The 16,982-nt window shown below is 39.4% G+C and overlaps 1 protein-coding gene across 1 annotated transcript in view; it reads left to right on the top strand.

Moving 5' to 3' along the window:
• RAB2A (RAB2A, member RAS oncogene family) overlaps window positions 1-16,982 on the top strand; it is a 73,820-nt gene that overhangs the window by 26,322 nt on the left and 30,516 nt on the right. The window contains exons 2-3 of the mRNA XM_055431579.2: window positions 805-876; window positions 11,454-11,521. Of these exons, the coding sequence (XP_055287554.1) occupies window positions 805-876; window positions 11,454-11,521 (140 nt within the window). The remainder of the gene's footprint in view (window positions 1-804; window positions 877-11,453; window positions 11,522-16,982) is intronic.

The raw sequence follows: 16,982 nt of genomic DNA, 5'->3' as shown, positions 1-16,982 counted from the left end.
GGGCCTGAAATGAGTAGGAAGTGGTGTGAATATTCAGGTCTCCTCAGAGGGCAAGAGGGATGTATATAGAAATTTTGCCTTTAATTTGAAAATTGGGAAGTTAAGACTTCAGTGATAAGAGTGAAGAAATGCTATTCAGATTAAAGTCGATTCCAAAGTGAATCAGTGCTTCCCTAGTGGCTCAGCTGGTAAAGAATCTATCCACTTGTAATGCGGGAAACCTAGGTTGGGAAGATCCCCTGGAGAAGGGAAAGGCCACTCACTCCAGTATTCTGGCCTAGAGAATTCCATGGACTGTGTAGTCCATGGGGTCACAAAGAGTTGGACCTGACTGAGCGGCTTTCACTTTGAAAGTGTATCAGCCAGAAGATAGAACAAGCAGCTTTTCCCACTTAAGTAGATCCCAGACACTTATTTCTTGTTTCTTTGTTTTTTGAGACTAAGGTAAAATAAACTATAAAAAGAGGAAAGTGCTGTGTTTTTTAAATGTTTTCACTACTACAGAAAAAGCAAGAGTGCAGGAACACTTCGCTGCATGAATCCTGTGGTAGAGGCTGCTTGGTTGTCTTCTGGGAGTTCCTGCCACTCCCATCTTTCAGGTTGAAATGCTGAATGAACATGAAGGAGGAAAAGGATGTTTTGGATTGGTCACCACCTTTCACTCAGATCAGTGATAGAGCACTGAGAAAGCATGGCACATTGCTCTCAGAGCACCGGGAACCCTGAATGTCTCTCTTACAAGTGCTTTTATGAAGTATTAATTGCTGTGAATTTTTCTCTTAATTTTTTTTTTTTAATTTTCAGGTGTTGGTAAATCATGCTTATTGCTACAGTTTACAGACAAGAGGTTTCAGCCAGTGCACGACCTTACTATTGGTAAGTGTTATAAAGAGATGACCCGCATTAACAAGTTTGGGGTAGTGGACATGGAATATGCTAGAGGGCTCATTGCATTAGTAAGGAGTCAGAAATCAGTGAAACTAGAACTGTTGCTGTACTGGAGTTTAGTCTCCACCACTGGGTTTAAAATAACTGTATCTACAGTAAAAATAATGTTGCACAACTCTGTAAGAGTGGTTGGAATGCAGCAGATATTCATACTTGATCTTGATTGTATTTAACGATGGAATAGAAGATTGAGAGACAGTGTATCTCAAGACAGGGATGGGTAAGAGCAGAGACTGGACCGGTTTGTTGGAATTCAGATCAGGGCTCTTCCACTAGCTGGACACACCCCTTCCCCACTCCATGCCTCAGTTATGTTGTCTGTAAAATGAGAAAAGTAGTAGGACCGTCTCACAAAATCGCTATGAATAGTAAGTGAGTTAATAAATGTGATGCATTGAAACAGTGCCTAGCAGTGTGGTAAGTGCTCCAGGCCTGCCTGTAATTATTAATCAAGAACAACTACCATCAAACAATTTTTAGTTTCCTCAATTGTGAAGAATAAATGAGAGTTCCTGGTAAGAGATGGTCAACAAATTTTTCTCTATTATTACTGTTAGCTGTACTGGTTGTTTTTAGTGATATTACTCATTAATATGCAAAAGTATAAAATTAAGTGAAAAACTAAAAACTTTAAGTGTGCTATTTCAGGGTTCTTAATCTGTTTTAAAAAATTACACCCCGAAAGCTAAAGAATCTAGATTTCTTCTTCTATGGCTGCAATAGAGATTAGTCAACCATGTATAAATAAGGTAATTGGAAATCTAGTTAAAGTTTACAACTGATAATTTAATGTGTATTTTCAGCCAGTGACTGCTTGTTTTCTATAGGTATCATTAACTCACTATTCATAACAAGTTGATTCTCATGTCCTGTGTATTTTTAAAGTACCAAATCGAAGATGCAGTTTATAAATCAGATTATTAGATCAGTTGATGGTATTCACCCAAGCCTCATATACTTTGTGCATATATTAAACATCTTTCCTTACTGGCTACTTATAGTAAGAACATGCAGATTCCATTTTCATCTTGGTAGTTATAGCTGCTTGGTAATTATATCTGCTAATGATGGGTAAGACAGGTGCTGCTTTTTCATGCTGGTTCTCATGATGCGTTTTAACTTGGGTGAGCTCCTTTTTTGTAGGATCTGTTCTTTAATAGGTCTGCATCTTGAGGCCACCTCTTAGGCATGACTTGGTCCCTAGACAGCTAGCCTGTTTTTTTTTTTTTTAATAGGGTACTTCAAAAGTATCTTCCTTTTCGCTGAAGCACACTTGGTAGGGAGGATAGGCCTGAGCCTTGCTGCTGTCAGAGGATAGGCTCTGCTGCGAAGAGAGATGGGGAAGTAGATCGGAGGGAGTTCTCAGCAAACCATAACTCATGTAACTGCACCGGCCGGCTTCCCTCTGGGCTCACTGATGGGAGGTCCTGGGAATTCAGAGGAGAAAAGCAAAAAAAAGCCGAGGGTCTTCTCCCCTCTCTGCCAGTGTCCTCCATGGCTTCAGTACAAGCCTCTGCCTGTCAGAGTCACTGGCGGTCTGGTTCCTGGGCTCTGGAAATCCTGGTTTCTCTCTCTGCCCCCCAGCTTGGGGACAGCAGCAGCTTCCAGCTGTTCCTGATCTCTGCATTGCGTTACCTTATGCTCCTTGGTTTCTCAGCCCTGCCTTCAACATAACCAGTTCCCTACTTTAAATCCCCTTTGTTTTAAATACTTAAGTATGGTTTCTATTTTTCTGGTTGGATGCCAACTACTATACTCATGACACGCATCACAAGAATTTATTTTTCTGACATAGAAATAAATTAGAAGGTCCTTAGTACATACTTTTTCTAGGAGTGTAGAATGATTGCTAAAGTAGGCATGAGGCACTGTCTTGATTCTGCTGCATACTTGCCTTTTGCTTGATGAATAGAGAAAGGTGACAAGGTTAAGGTTGGGTCGTGATGAAGAATTATTAACTGATAGCAAAGAGGAAATAAAAGGCAAGGGAAGACTATATAAAATGTTCCTTACCCTTTGACTGCTATCTCAGTGAGAATTGTTATGCCAGGAATCAAAGAGCCATCTATAAATAGCTTCCTGGGCACAGTTTCACTGAGGATCTAGACTCCAGCCTTGCTAGCCAGAGGATGGCTCAAGGGCTGTTCCTCTGGACCAGCAGCATCAGCATTGTGTGGGAGTTGTTACAGGATCTGCTGCTGCTGCTGCTAAGTCACTTCAGTCGTGTCCGACTCTGCGTGACCCCATAGACGGAAGCCCACCAGGCTCCCCCGTCCCTGGGATTCTCCAGGTCACTTCAGTCGTGTCCGACCCTTAGCGACCCCACGGACTGCAGCCTACCAACCAGGCTCTTCAATCCATGGGATTTTCTAGGCAGTAGTACTGGAGTGGCTTGCCATTGCCTTCTCTGGTTATAGGATCTACTGGCTCCCATTCTGCAGCTCAACAGGGTCTCCAGGTGATTCACATGAACATTACAGGCTGAGAATCACTGGATCAGTGGCTTTTGTGAGTATGTGTGTGGATTCCCCAGGTGGAAATAGGCTTCATATTGTTGACCTGTGCACACATCCTGGCCCCTTGCTTTCTTTACTTGCGCTTCTTCTGAGCTCCTCCTTCCACTGATCTCCTCACCTGCGCAGTGCTGCCCAGGACCTTTCTGTCACCAGAGTATGGAACTACTCCAGAGTCTTGGATTCATGCGACTGGCTATCTGACCACCCCTGCCATCCTTTCAGCTCACACACCTTCTGGTTCCTAACGCTAAAAGTTCATTTACCCCATCAGATGTAAAATCCATTGATTCTGCCATCTTTGTACTGTCACCCCTCTTGCTTTCTTACCTCTCCCCTTCAGTTCAGTTCAGTTCAGTCGCTCAGTCGTGTCTGACTCTCCGCGACCCCATGAATCACAGCACGCCAGGCCCTCTGTCCATCACCAACTCCCGGAGTTCACTCAGACTCAAGTCCACAGAGTCGGTGATGCCATCCAGCCATCTCATCCTCGGTCGTCCCCTTCTCCTCCCGCCCCCAACCCTTCCCAGCATCAGAGTCTTTTCCAGTGAGTCAACTCGTCGCATGAGGTGGCCAAAGTATTGGAGTTTTAGCTTTAGCATCAGTCCTTCCAATGAACACCCAGGATCGATCTCCCTTAGAATGGACTGGTTGGATCTCCTTGCAGTACAAGGGACTCTCAAGAGTCTTCTCCAACACCACAGTTCAAAAGCATCAATTCTTCAGCGATCAGCTTTCTTCACAGTCCAACTCTCACATCCATACATGACCACGGGAAAAACCATAGCCTTGACTAGACGGACCTTTGTTGGCAAAGTAATGTCTCTGCTTTTTAATATGCTATCAAGGTTGGTCATAACTTTCCTTCCAAGGAGCAAGCGTCTTTTAATTTCATGGCTGCAATCAGCATCCGCAGTGATCTTGGAGCCCAAAAAAATAAAGTCTGACACTGTTTCCACTGTTTTTCCATCTATTTCCCATGAAGTGATGGGACCAGATGCCATGATCTTTGTTTTCTGAATGTTGAGCTTCAAGCCAACCTTTTCACTCTCCTCTTTCACTTTGATCAAGAGGCTTTTGAGTTCCTCTTCACTTTCTGCCATAAGGGTAGTGTCATCAGCATATCTGAGATTATTGATATTTCTCCCAGCAATCTTGATTCCAGCTTGTGCTTCTTCCAGCCCAGCATTCCTCATGATGTACTCTGCATATAAGTTAAATAAGCAAGGTGACAATATACAGCCTTGACGCACTCCTTTTCCTATTTGGAACCAGTCTGTTGTTCCATGTCCAGTTCTGACTGTTGCTTCTTGACCTGCATACAGGTTTCTCAAGAGGCAGGTCAGGTGGTCTGGTATTCCCATCTCTTTCAGAATTCTCCACAGTTTACTGTGATCCACACAGTCAAAGGCTTTGGCATAGTCAATGAAGCAGAAATAGATGCTCTTCTGGAACTCTCTTGCTTTCTCCATGATCCAGCGGATGTTGGCAATTTGATCTCTGGTGCCTCTGCCTTTTCTAAAACCTGCTTGAACATCTGGGAGTTCACGGTTTACATACTGCTGAAGCCTGGCTCGGAGAATTTTGAGCATCACTTTGCTAGCGTGTGAGATGAGTGCAATTGTGCGGTAGTTTGAGCATTCTTTGGCATTGCCTTTCCAAGGGATTGGAATGAAGACTGACCTTTTCCAGTCCTGTGGCCACTGCTGAGTTTTCCAAATTTGCTGGCATATTGAGTGCAGCACTTTCACTGCATCATCTTTCAAGATTTGAAATAGCTCAACTGAAATTCCATCACCTCCACTAGCTTTGTTCGTAGTGATGCTTTCTAAGGCCCACTTGACTTCACATTCCAAGATGTCTGGCTCTAGGTCAGTGATCACGTTATCATGACTATCTTGGTCATGAAGATCTTTTTTGTACAGTTCTTCTGTGTATTCTTGCCACCTCTTCTTAATAGCTTCTGCTTCTGTTAGGTCCATACCCAGCTTTAATTCTAAGCCTTATAATTATGTCATTATAATTACTCCTCAGCTGTCTTGTCCCCCTCTTAGTTATAGCCCACTCATTCCACTATGTTTATTTTACTACCTACTAGTGGACAGTTTGGGAGAAGGCAGTGGCACCCCACTCCGGTACTCTTGCCTGGAAAATCCCATGGACGGAGAAGCCTGGTAGGCTGTAGTCCATGGTGTAGCGAAGAGTCGGACACGACTGAGTGACTTCACTTTCACTTTTCACTTTCATGCATTGGAGAAGGAAATGGCAACCCACTCCAGTGTTCTTGCCTGTAGAATCCCAGGGACTCCGAAGTCTGGTGGGCTGCCGTCTATGGGGTCACACAGAGTTGGACATGACTAAAGCGACTTAGCAGCAACAGCCGCAGTGGACAGTTTGACAAATACTGATCCAGAAGCTAGGCAATTTACATGTTCATTATACCTCGTTTCCTCTCTTCCCCACTTTAAACTGTCAGCCTCTAAAAAGTGACTACTGAAAGTGAAAGTATACTCTTGGGGTAAAGGTGGTATTGTTTCCCATATCAGGTGCCCCACAAGAGATCAATTAAAGGTATGCCTCATTTATTTGGGGTTCAATTTTCTGATAAAGTTATTTAGAATGTCATTGCCAAGAACTAGGGAGATAGCTTAAAAGACCTTGTGAACATCCGGTTCAGATCTCACAAAGACCGTTTTCCTGATCGTGGAACATAAAGATACTTTCCTGACAGGTTGTGATTGTTATGCTGCTGCTGCTGCTAAGTCGCGTCAGTCGTCTTCGACTCTGTGCAACCCCATAGATGGCAGCCTACCAGGCTCTCCCGTCCCTGGGATTCTCCAGGCAAGAACACTGGAGTGGGTTGCCATTGCCTTCTCCGTGTGATTGTTATGAAAACACTGTAAAAATCCAAAGAAAGTTAAATTCCCCATGTAAACTTGCCTTTGGCCCTCCAGCAACCACTGTGAAGAATTTGTTATGTGTATCACCTTCTAGAGGTTTTAAATATATTATAACACACATACAAAGCTGTTCTCATTTGCTCTTGCTCTGCAGAGTTACTAAAGTATCTGTTCTTACCTTTGCCTTGACTGCAGCTTGTGAATGATGTTAATATTTGTGAATTGGAGGAAGAAAAGTCACTATATGACTTTTCAACTCTTAAGTGCGGCTGAACTTTTTAAAATATGTTTAAGAAACACTTCTGTGTCTTTTCTTTGAATTATATGTTTTTATCTTTGCTCTCTACTACTAGTTTTCTTTAGTCAAATGCATTGATGCTTTTTGTTATGACTTTCAAGTCTTATTAAGGAAGGGATCCCCTTCCATGTGTATGAATTATATACATATTCTTTAAAATATTCTTCTCATACTATAAATTTATACTTAATCTGGTATATGGTCATGTAGGTTATTTTCTTTAATCCCTACATAACTTGTGGCCCCACACCATTAATTAAATAAGCCATTCTTTCTTTCCTATTTTATTTAGCCTTTGTTATCTGCTAAATCTCTGTATGTATGTTGGCCTGTTTGGAGACTCTCTCTTCCTTTTTTTTTTCTTTTCCCTATTTCATGAGGCAGTATCATACTGGCATTTACAGTCACTTTCTAGTTACTTAATGTGTGATTGATGTTTTTCCTTTTCTAAAAATTTTTTAAATTTCTAAAAAATTTTCTGTATTTTCTTATTTTGTGTATTTGTTCTCCAGTTGAACTTTAGTCTATTTGCCAAATTGCAAAATTTTTAGTGAGGCTTTTAAAATTTGGTAGGAAATATATTAAATTTATGGACTAGTTTGGAGACAGTTTATGTTTTTACGTGTCGTGTTAAGATTAGCTATTTATACACATAAGATGTTTACTTTTATTCCAGCTTTTAAAATGCTCTTCAGTAAAGTTTTACATAAGGTCTTGTGCTTTTACATTATTTTTGTATTTTATGGATTTTGTTTCTATTGTAAACAAGTTTTTCCCACCATTATTATTGTTTATTTGTTTTGCATGTTCTATGTAGACATTTTGACCTTATCTGTAAGTCATAATTTTTTCTTAGCTAATATCTATGCCTTTTGTTTTTGCTAGTATCTATAGTTTTGTTTCTAGGAGTATCAGCCTTCTTCCCCACCAGTCTCTGTTTTGAACCTCTGCAGTTTCTAAGTTCCAGGAGTAGATCCTTTTTTTTCTCAAGATGGTCTGAGGAAGGCTCCTTATGGCTGTTAACTTGATACCAGCCCTGCTGTCTGCTTTGGCAGTGCCATCTCCGGGGAGGAACCTCAGCACCTCCACATGCCCTGGCTCTGGCAGGGGGCCCTTTCTCATTGGGGCTGTCATCAGTAGTCACCTCATGAGTGACGTGTCATTGTTAGGTAGAAATCTTGGAGTACAGTGTGAAATAATAATAGATCCATACAAAATACTTACTGTGTGCCAGGCAGTAAGTATATGGTAACTAAGGCATGTGGTAACTTTATTTTAAATTGAAGTATATCTAGTTTACAATGTTAGTTTCACGTGTACAGCAAAGTGAATCAGTTATACATCTATGCATATATATGTTCTTTTCTAGATTCTTTTCCATTATAGGTTATTACAAGATCTTGAGTACTGTCCTGTACAGTAGATCTCTGTTGTTTACCTGTTTTCTATGTAGCAGTGTTTCTGTGTTCATCCCAGACCCCTGATTTATGTCTGCCCCATCCCCTTTGTTGACCAAAGTTTGTTTTCTGTGTCTGTATTTCCTTTTTCATAAGTTCATTTGTATCGGTTCTTAGATTCCATGTATGTAATAACTCTTAATCTTGAAGAAATTTTGTGAGATGGGTATCATTAATACGATTTACAAATAAGAAAAACTAAAACAAGAGATACAGTAACTTGCTCAGGGTCACACAATTAGTTGGTATCGATTGTTAAATACTAAATAAATGTTTATTATGCAAGGATGCAAGCACTTGCTCTACAAGGATGATCACGATCCAGAGGTAATTTAGAAAGTGTGTATTTACGCTCAGAGTGTTTTGTCCTGGAAGGTTGGAAGTGAGTAACAGCTGAAAAAATAAGCATCACTCCCTGACAGTGTAGGTAAATGAGGCCTGGCCTTTGGCTCCACAGATAATTTCTCTGGCAGCCAGAATTGGCTGTTAATTGAAAATGTATCTGGGAAGAGAGGCTCAAGGGCGTAAGGGATGATGGTTTATCTCATTTAAAAAAAAAAGAAAGAAAACTTTATAAATAAACTTCTTAAGCATACACACACACACACACACACACACACACACACACACACACGTATAACACACACACACACACGTATAAATATATACTTAACTAAAACGATTTAAAATTTTTACAGTCCAGAGGAGATGTGTAAGGTATTGGGTTTTTGTTTGTTTCTAAAACTTCTAGGACACTTCAGCTTTCAGCATTTTCTTTTACCACATAGAATACAAAGGTAAAGCCTGCACTGAATGAACCCAGTTATGAGAAGGTAAATTGGAAAGAGTTATGTTTTTGAAGCTAAACTTGAATTCTTTGTTTCTGTTTCACTTGATAGGAAAACAGAAATCATAGTTTTTCAGGAATCAACTGTGCTTGTCAGTTTTTTCTTATCTCATTCCTGGATAATAGAGTAGCAGCCTTTTAAAACTAGTTTCTTGGCCTCTTGTTTTTGTTCTCTGTCCTGAACCTATTAATAAGTGAAGTTAAAATGGCAATCTTTCTGTATTTTCCTGCTTTAGAAACAGTCTTGATTTTCTTATAACATGGTTTTAAACTTAGGTGTGTTTTTAGAGGCAAAATCTTTGAAGACTTTTTAAGCGTCAGTCGTCTCTGTGTATATACTTTGAATAAAGGGCTAAATATGCCAAAACTCAGCTGTGGGTTAAGTTAAACAAAGGGATTATTAGAGTGTCTAGATTATTCGGGATATTAGAGTATCTGGAGTTTTATGTAGAATCCACAAGAGGGTGGGGACGTGGACTTGGAAAGGGCAGGAGTGAAGCACCCTAAGAGGCTGGAAAGCAGAAACCCTAACAGCCATGCTCCCGTCGAAGGACGGCGTGGTTGCCGTCAGTGTGAGCACCTTCATCCCTCTGTTCAGGGTGCTGGTCCTTGCTTGCCGTGCCTCCATCCGTGGTGTGAGTCAAGGGTCTGTTTCTAATTTGCCATTGTTTTTCATCAAATTTGATGTTACATATTGGATTTAAGAAATCTTGAATCCCATTGAGCAATGCAGATGTTTTTGGGATTGTGGTTAAAAGCCTTTCCATGATAAAGGGAGGAAAAACAGAATTTCTGTCTGTGGCTACAGTAGATTCATGAAAAGGCTTCCATTTTGTCAGCTTATCTTGCTGATCTGTAGAATTTTGTACTTTAGGACATTCCTTTTAAATAGTGGGCATTTCAAAGAGCATTTGTACCATCCTTAGCTGCTAGCTTCTTTCCTCAGCCACTCATTTTCATGTCACTCAGTAAGCTGGTGGATTGTTGTTTCGGGTATCCCCCCACCCTGTGGCATAGACGGTATATGCCCACATGTATGTAGATAGGTAGATGTGTAAACACTGTAGTGGTTTTATATGAGGTTAATTGTCCAGTTCTGCATTTTTCTTTCTAGTACATCGTAACTCCTAAGTCTTTTCTCTGTACTTTTCCTGTATTTCTGGGTCTGAGAAACATACCATTAGTTTCTTTGTACTGACTTTGCCCCTAGTATGGAATAAATAATAAAATACAGAATAAAAATTCAATTGAGTTCCATATCCTGAAAGGGTAAATCACCTTTCTATCTCACCTTCCTGATCACAGTTGGGGGAATTATAGGAGATGCTGAAATGAAATTCTGGCACTGGGCAGTGTGCCCTTCCCTGGGCAACTAAAAGCTGTTTTTCTGCCAGGATGACATCTGGTTTCTGGGGACCATGTGTGTCTCCCCATCACCCTGACTCTGATCTAAATACTGAAAGAACACACTCCAAGCAGTAATGATTTGGTGTAATGTAAGTGATAGACTTCTTGCAGAGTCTCCTTCACAGCTGTTTGCTCTTCTGAAATTATCCCCTCTTTTTCTCCTCCTCCTATTTTGATGATTGAATGAGTATTTTCAAAAGATGGTAAATGCAAGGAAAAAAGCCAAAGTAGTAAGCTGATAAATGTAAAGTTTGTATTCCCTTAACCTGTAATTTGCTGAAAATCATAAGTTGAAAAATATATGCAGAAAATTCATTTCAGCATTAACTACTTAGTGAAGATTTGAAAACAACCAAAATTTGTAGCAATAGAGTACCAACTTAACAAAATGCATGTATATCTAAAGATACATAACACATAGGACTATGATGTGGCCATTAAAAATAATGGTATAGTTTTATATAATTTTTTTATTGGAAAAGTACTTTGTGGTATGGAATAATGTTTGTGACATAGTGACTGAAAAGCAAATTGCAGGACAGCATTTATGTATTCCCATTTATATAAAACTGTATGCTTCTATGTGTGTTTATTCATGGTGAGATGTCTGAAAATATGTTTAAACAGTGGTCATCTCTAATGAATGAACTTGGAGATTTCTTTCCTAGTTGATAACCCATGATGGAACTAAGACTATGATGTTGAAATTCATCTGTCCATTTTAGTGATTGTTAAACCACATTAATAATTTTTAAGAAATTGGTTCTTGAATCTCATTTCTAATTCTTTTTAATATTATTGAGCCTGCAAAACATGAAGGCCACAGTTGGTGTCTTGATTACATAAGACTCATATCTTAGTGTTTAATTATATTCTTAGCCTATGTCTTATGAATACCTCTGCCTTAACTGATCCATTTTCTAAGGATCGGAGCTGTATTTGTTAATCTGTGTATCTTTTGGCATAGCATGTCCTAGAAATACCCTTTTTTAAAAAAATCCTTTAAATATATATAAGGATTTATATTCCCACTAAATATATTCCCACTAATTTGCCTAACAAAACACTTTCTGTTCTCTTCAGGTGTTGAGTTTGGTGCTCGAATGATAACTATTGATGGAAAACAGATAAAACTTCAGATATGGGATACGGTAAGTATAGCGAAAATACTTGTATGACCTCAGTAAAGTCATGTTATAAAAGTACATTGTTGTGTGTTTGTTCAGTTTTAATGTTGTCTTATGACTATTATGATTTGTTAGACACCGACGCTCCTGCAACCATGACATAAAATGTAACAGAAAAGATTCATTTTTATCATGCAGTGTTTTCAACAGAGGCACCCTAGGTGTCAGGTGTGGGGGAACATATTTGAGCAAATGCTCAGGCTATGGGATCTAAGTAGAAATGCTCCACAAACTATGTTTTTAAGAAAAGCAAGCAGTATGTCTAAAGTATACATGTGAATTAAAATAGATGAATGTCAGTACCATAGAGTCACTTGATCTGATAGTTTATTAGTTTATTCTAAAAGTATGATTTAGTCCTAAGCATTTGATGCTACCTTGCTCCCAATCCTGTTGTTTACATTCATCAAATGCCACTTCAATATCCTGTCACATACTTTTTAATGGCGGTTTCTCATCTGAACCACGGAAAGTTATTTGCATGACTATTTTCTTTATTTTCCCATCTTCTGCGTAAAAGAGAAGTACTTTATTATATACAGTTGATACATAGAGACCTCAAAGAGCCTTTGCTTATGTGGCTTATAGCTATCACTATCACTAGAGATTAAAGCTGAGAAACTTATTAAACAGTTCATTATTAATTGATTGTAGAATAACCCTGACAAACTCATTGTATACTGGGTAAACAATGCAATTTTTATGGAAATTGACCGTTTTCCCAAGACAAAAAGCTATTTTCCAGTGTGAAGAGTGTCCTTTTGTTACATTTTGAAAATTGTCTTTACACTCTGCTTAGTAGAAGTCAGCTGGACTCTTGTGTCGCCCTCTGCATCAAGTCTTTTGTGTGTTGTTTTCTTGAAGTCTATGAAGAGAATGGCCCCAACCATCAGAACAAGACCCAGTTCCCCCCTCAGTCAGTCTCTCCCATCAGGAAGCTTCCATAAGCCTCTTATCCTTCTCCATCAGACGGCAGACAGACTGAAAACCACAGTCACAGAAAACTAACCAATCTAACCACATGGACCACAGCCTTGTCTAACTCAGTGAAACTATGAGCCATGCCGTGTAGGGCCACCCAAGACGGATGGGTCATGGTGGAGAATTCTGACAAAATGTGGTCCACTGGAGAAGGAAATGGAAACCACTTCAGTATTCTTGCCTTGAGAACCCCATGAACAGTATGAAAAGGCAAAAAGATACGACACTGAAATATGAACTCCTAAGGTCGGTAGGTGCCCATTATGCTACTGGACGGCATCACTGAATCAGTGGACATGAGCTTGAGTAAATTCCGGGAGTTGGTGATGGATAGTGGGCCTGGTGTGCTGCAGTCCATGGGGTCGCAAAGAGTCGGACACAACTGAGCAGCTGAATTGAACTGAACTGATGAAGAGAATACAGCCTCACACAAATAGGTAGTTGGGGAGTGGAGGACCTCATGGGCCCTTCAGGAGTCTCGGGGACTCCCAGGGGTCCAGGTATCCCACTGTAAGCACCACTGCCTTAGGGCAATTAGGACTTAATTCTTCACTGAACCCCAGTTGAGAAAATCCAAAAGGTTTAGGATGACAAACAGCCTATCTCTAAACTAGTAAATGAAATGGAAAATACAGGGCATTTTACTGCCACATGCCCCTGGTCTGTTTATTTCTTCCTAATCTTGCAGTCTTAGTGTCTCACCTGTCACCTTTAATAGCCATTACTGAAGGAAGGTACCTTGAACAATATTCAGTCTCACAGACTGGATTCTCAAGAACGCTGAGCGAATTTCTGAAGGCTGTCGTGAGACCTAGGTTTCCTCATCGTTCCTGTGTGCCACACAGTCATCCCAAAATGGGAAACCCTAAATCTCTGTCTTGCTCTGTTCCAGAATCATATATGGGACTCTGTGTTTTTATGCTTTCTTGTTTCCTCTTTCTGCAGTGCATATTTATGCATTCACCATTTCTTAGTGTTTCCCCCACCCCCAACCTGTAGCATCTCATAACTTTCAGGCTTTACGTTCTCTAAAGCAGCGTGACTTCAAAACTGCATAGAAAAGAGAAAAAATAGGCAAACTCCCTTCTTCCCTAGAGATTTTAATTAATGATCTCTAACCAAAAGGAAATATTTTCTACTACTGTATTAATAGTTTCTCTTCTTTTCCAGAAGTGATTGTTTTACAGAAACCAGTTTGCTTCCTTAGCTAATAAAACATTCTTGTGTAACCCAAATCCTTTGCTGTAGTGTGAACTAAACTACTCATTATTCTTTAATATGTTTTTCATACATTGTGCCTTGCATAAATACTTGGCTTGAAGTCACTCTACATTAATGTCTACCTCCCGCCTGTGGTCTCCTGTTTTTCTTACATGACAGTGTAAGAATCTGAAGTCAGCAGTTACATCCTCTTAAGTCTTTTTTCAAAGTAAATATTCTTAAATTTGTCAAAGCATTCAACATCTCTTCTTTCCTAGATCTTTGCTACCTTTAATTTTCTTCTCAGAATCTTCTTAAGTTTTTATATGAAATTCCCTTAAAAAACCTAGAATTAAATAGTCCTGGTTGACTTTTTCTCCATCCTTGCTGTTGACACTAAGACAGCCTAAAAATTACTGTGATTTTTGTTAATCTTGTCATCCAAACCAGAAATCTTACTCTTGCATGTAAACTTCAGAATCTTTTTCCTTGATAACAGCAGTCCTTGATCACAGGTCTAGATTTTTAAGTTGAGTAAAGTACCTGAGATTCCATGTTTGGGCCCTGGACAGCTCAGTTGGCTACTTGCTGCTGCTGCTACTGCTAAGTCACTTCAGTCGTGTCCGACTCTGTGTGACCCCATAGACGGAAGCCCACCAGGCTCCCCCTTCCCTGGGATTCTCCAGGCAAGAACACTGGAGTGGGTTGCCATTTCCTTCTCCAGTGTGTGAAAGTGAAAAGTGAAAGTGAAGTCGCTCAGTCGTGTCCGACCCTTAGCCACCCCACGGACTGCAGCCTACCAAGCTGCTCCATCCATGGGATTTTCTAAGCAGGAGTACTGGAGTGGCTTGCCATTGCCTTCTCCGCAGTTGGCTACTTAGAGATCCTTTTTTCTTTTGGCTCTCAGTTGTGTTCCATGTAACTAGAGTTGTTAGATAAATGACTAACAATGAAACTAAAAGGTATTACTGTAGTATTGATTCTCACAGATTTTAATTTTCTAACTTTATTGGCTGTTTGGGATCATTCAAGATGACATATTTGAGTGTCTGCTATACATAAACTTCAGGATTCTGACTTGGGCTATCCCTCAAGGAGATCTAAGGAGGAAAAAAGATAAGCATGTGAGTGGTGTGTTCATTTTATCTAATCAATAGTATTAGACCCAAATGATCACATGAAGTTGCTTTTGGATTTGTGAGGGGAAAAGGCTAAATATAGGCTGTGGTGGACAAGCTTCCTAGCTTTGTGAGAGGATTATGGAGCTTGAACTGGTCCTCAGAGGGAATAGATATTGGGGAAGTAGAGGAGAAAAATTTTCAGACAAAGAGTTAAAACAGAGGCACAGAAGCAGAAATATTCAGAATATGGATAGAATACCAGTAGGAAAAAAATGACTGTATGAATAGGACTTTTATTGAATAATAATATAAAATTCTAGAGAAACAAAGAGAAATCAGATGCCCAAGAGGTTAGGATTTACATTCAGGGTAAAGCTTTTTGAACACTAGCTTGATGCATGTAGAGTTGTACATTAATGGAGGTAACAGAAGAGGAGGAGGAGTTAAATTACCAAACTGGTTACTACAAAAATTGTTATCAATGGAAAGGCACATAGAGAAACCAATTTGGGGGAATCTTTATATCCTTAGCTGATGTTAGGAGTCTCTTTCTACAAATAATTCTATATCTTGTTCAGTTTCAAACTTCTAAAATCTCTTTAAGCCACCATCTCTAGTGAAGAGGATGAACAACATCTGTATATCCTAAATTGATTTTCTTTTCACTTCAAACAATATCAGTTGATCACAGTTTGGACAGGTTTATATTAAAGTGTTTTTTAAAGACTAGATTACTTTGCTTTAATATGATCAAGATAATTAACTATTGGACTAGCTTTCTGCAGTTAGTTGTTTAGTCGGCCAGAGTATGGGATGTTGTTCCTATAGTCAGGTCTCAAGAAATTTCTGAATACTGATTTTTGCTTATTAAAGTAATCGTTTAAGATGTATAGCTGTGTTCATAACAATCAATTGAAATGTTGTCATTTTTTTGCTTGAATTTTTGTTTGATTTTGTACTTATGGCAAGATCCCAATTCAGTGGATTTAGTATAAAGTGATGCATAATATACATTATTTCCATGTTGCAACATGTTTGTTCTTTGTAAAACAATTCAGGAAGAATGGGAATGATATACAGATATATGCTTTTCCTAAGTTTGTTTCCATTTTACTATTTCTTATTTGGACTATAAACCCTGAAGTTTTAGATCTTAGAATACTTCTTCTGTACGATTTGGAACAATATACAGTTAAGCCTTGAACAGTGTGGGGTTAGGATTGCCAACCCTCCACAGTCAAAAAAATATGGATATATAGTTGGCACTTCTTCTCCACGGGTCTTCCTATCCCTGGTTCTTCCATGTCCGTGGATTCAACCAACCTCAGACTATTTTCCATTGAAAAAGCTCCACATATAAGTGGACCCACACAGTTCAAAACCATGTTGTTCAAGGGTCAACTATATTCATTTTAATTCATCCTACAAAAGATCCCACCAGGATTGATTTAAAGAACTTTTACATTTGCTCTTTGTATAGACTTGGGAGATAGAAGAGCTCTAAACTTGATTTTCATCTTGAACACATAAAATACTTACCTTTTTTGTATTGTTTACCACATAATCCTTCCTTGGTATATATCATTCACAGTCAAGTAAATCTCTTAAAAATCTAGTCCTTAGTTTTCCCATACTAAGCAGTTAAAGAGGAAATTCCCATAAGGCTTGCCTTTTGAACTTGGATTTGAGAGAATTTTTTTGAAAGCTGTGTCTCAATAAATTATATAAAAATAATTGTAAGTAGTTTCATACTTCTAGCTAGTATCTAGTGTTTTAACCTCAAACTCTGTGAAATGAGTTGGCTCTTTTTACAGCCCTTTTATGTGATGACTTTCTCAGTATCTAATTTATCGCAAGACAGTGCCAGAATTACTTTTAAGTTACCAAAAGAAGGTCTTATTCTTTAGTTTCCACTGGGAGAAGTTCTTTTTTACTGAATCTTAGTATGTCACGACCTACTGATATCCACTCATTTAGGTGGACATCAGTATGGTTGTGACATCAGGATAGAATGATAATCGTTTTGTGCATTTGCCTGAGACATTAGAATTCATTCTTTCACTCAGCAGGCTTTCTGTCCATGTCTGGTGTGTGCCAGACCCAGTGCTAGGCCCTCGGAGGAT

The sequence above is a fragment of the Moschus berezovskii genome, chromosome 16 (genome assembly GCF_049115385.1).
Source record: "Moschus berezovskii isolate FMDL1 chromosome 16, NW_MosBer_1.0, whole genome shotgun sequence".
NCBI lineage: Eukaryota > Metazoa > Chordata > Mammalia > Artiodactyla > Moschidae > Moschus > Moschus berezovskii.
Note: the sequence above shows the minus strand (reverse complement) of the source record. Positions and strands in the feature narration are given on the sequence as shown.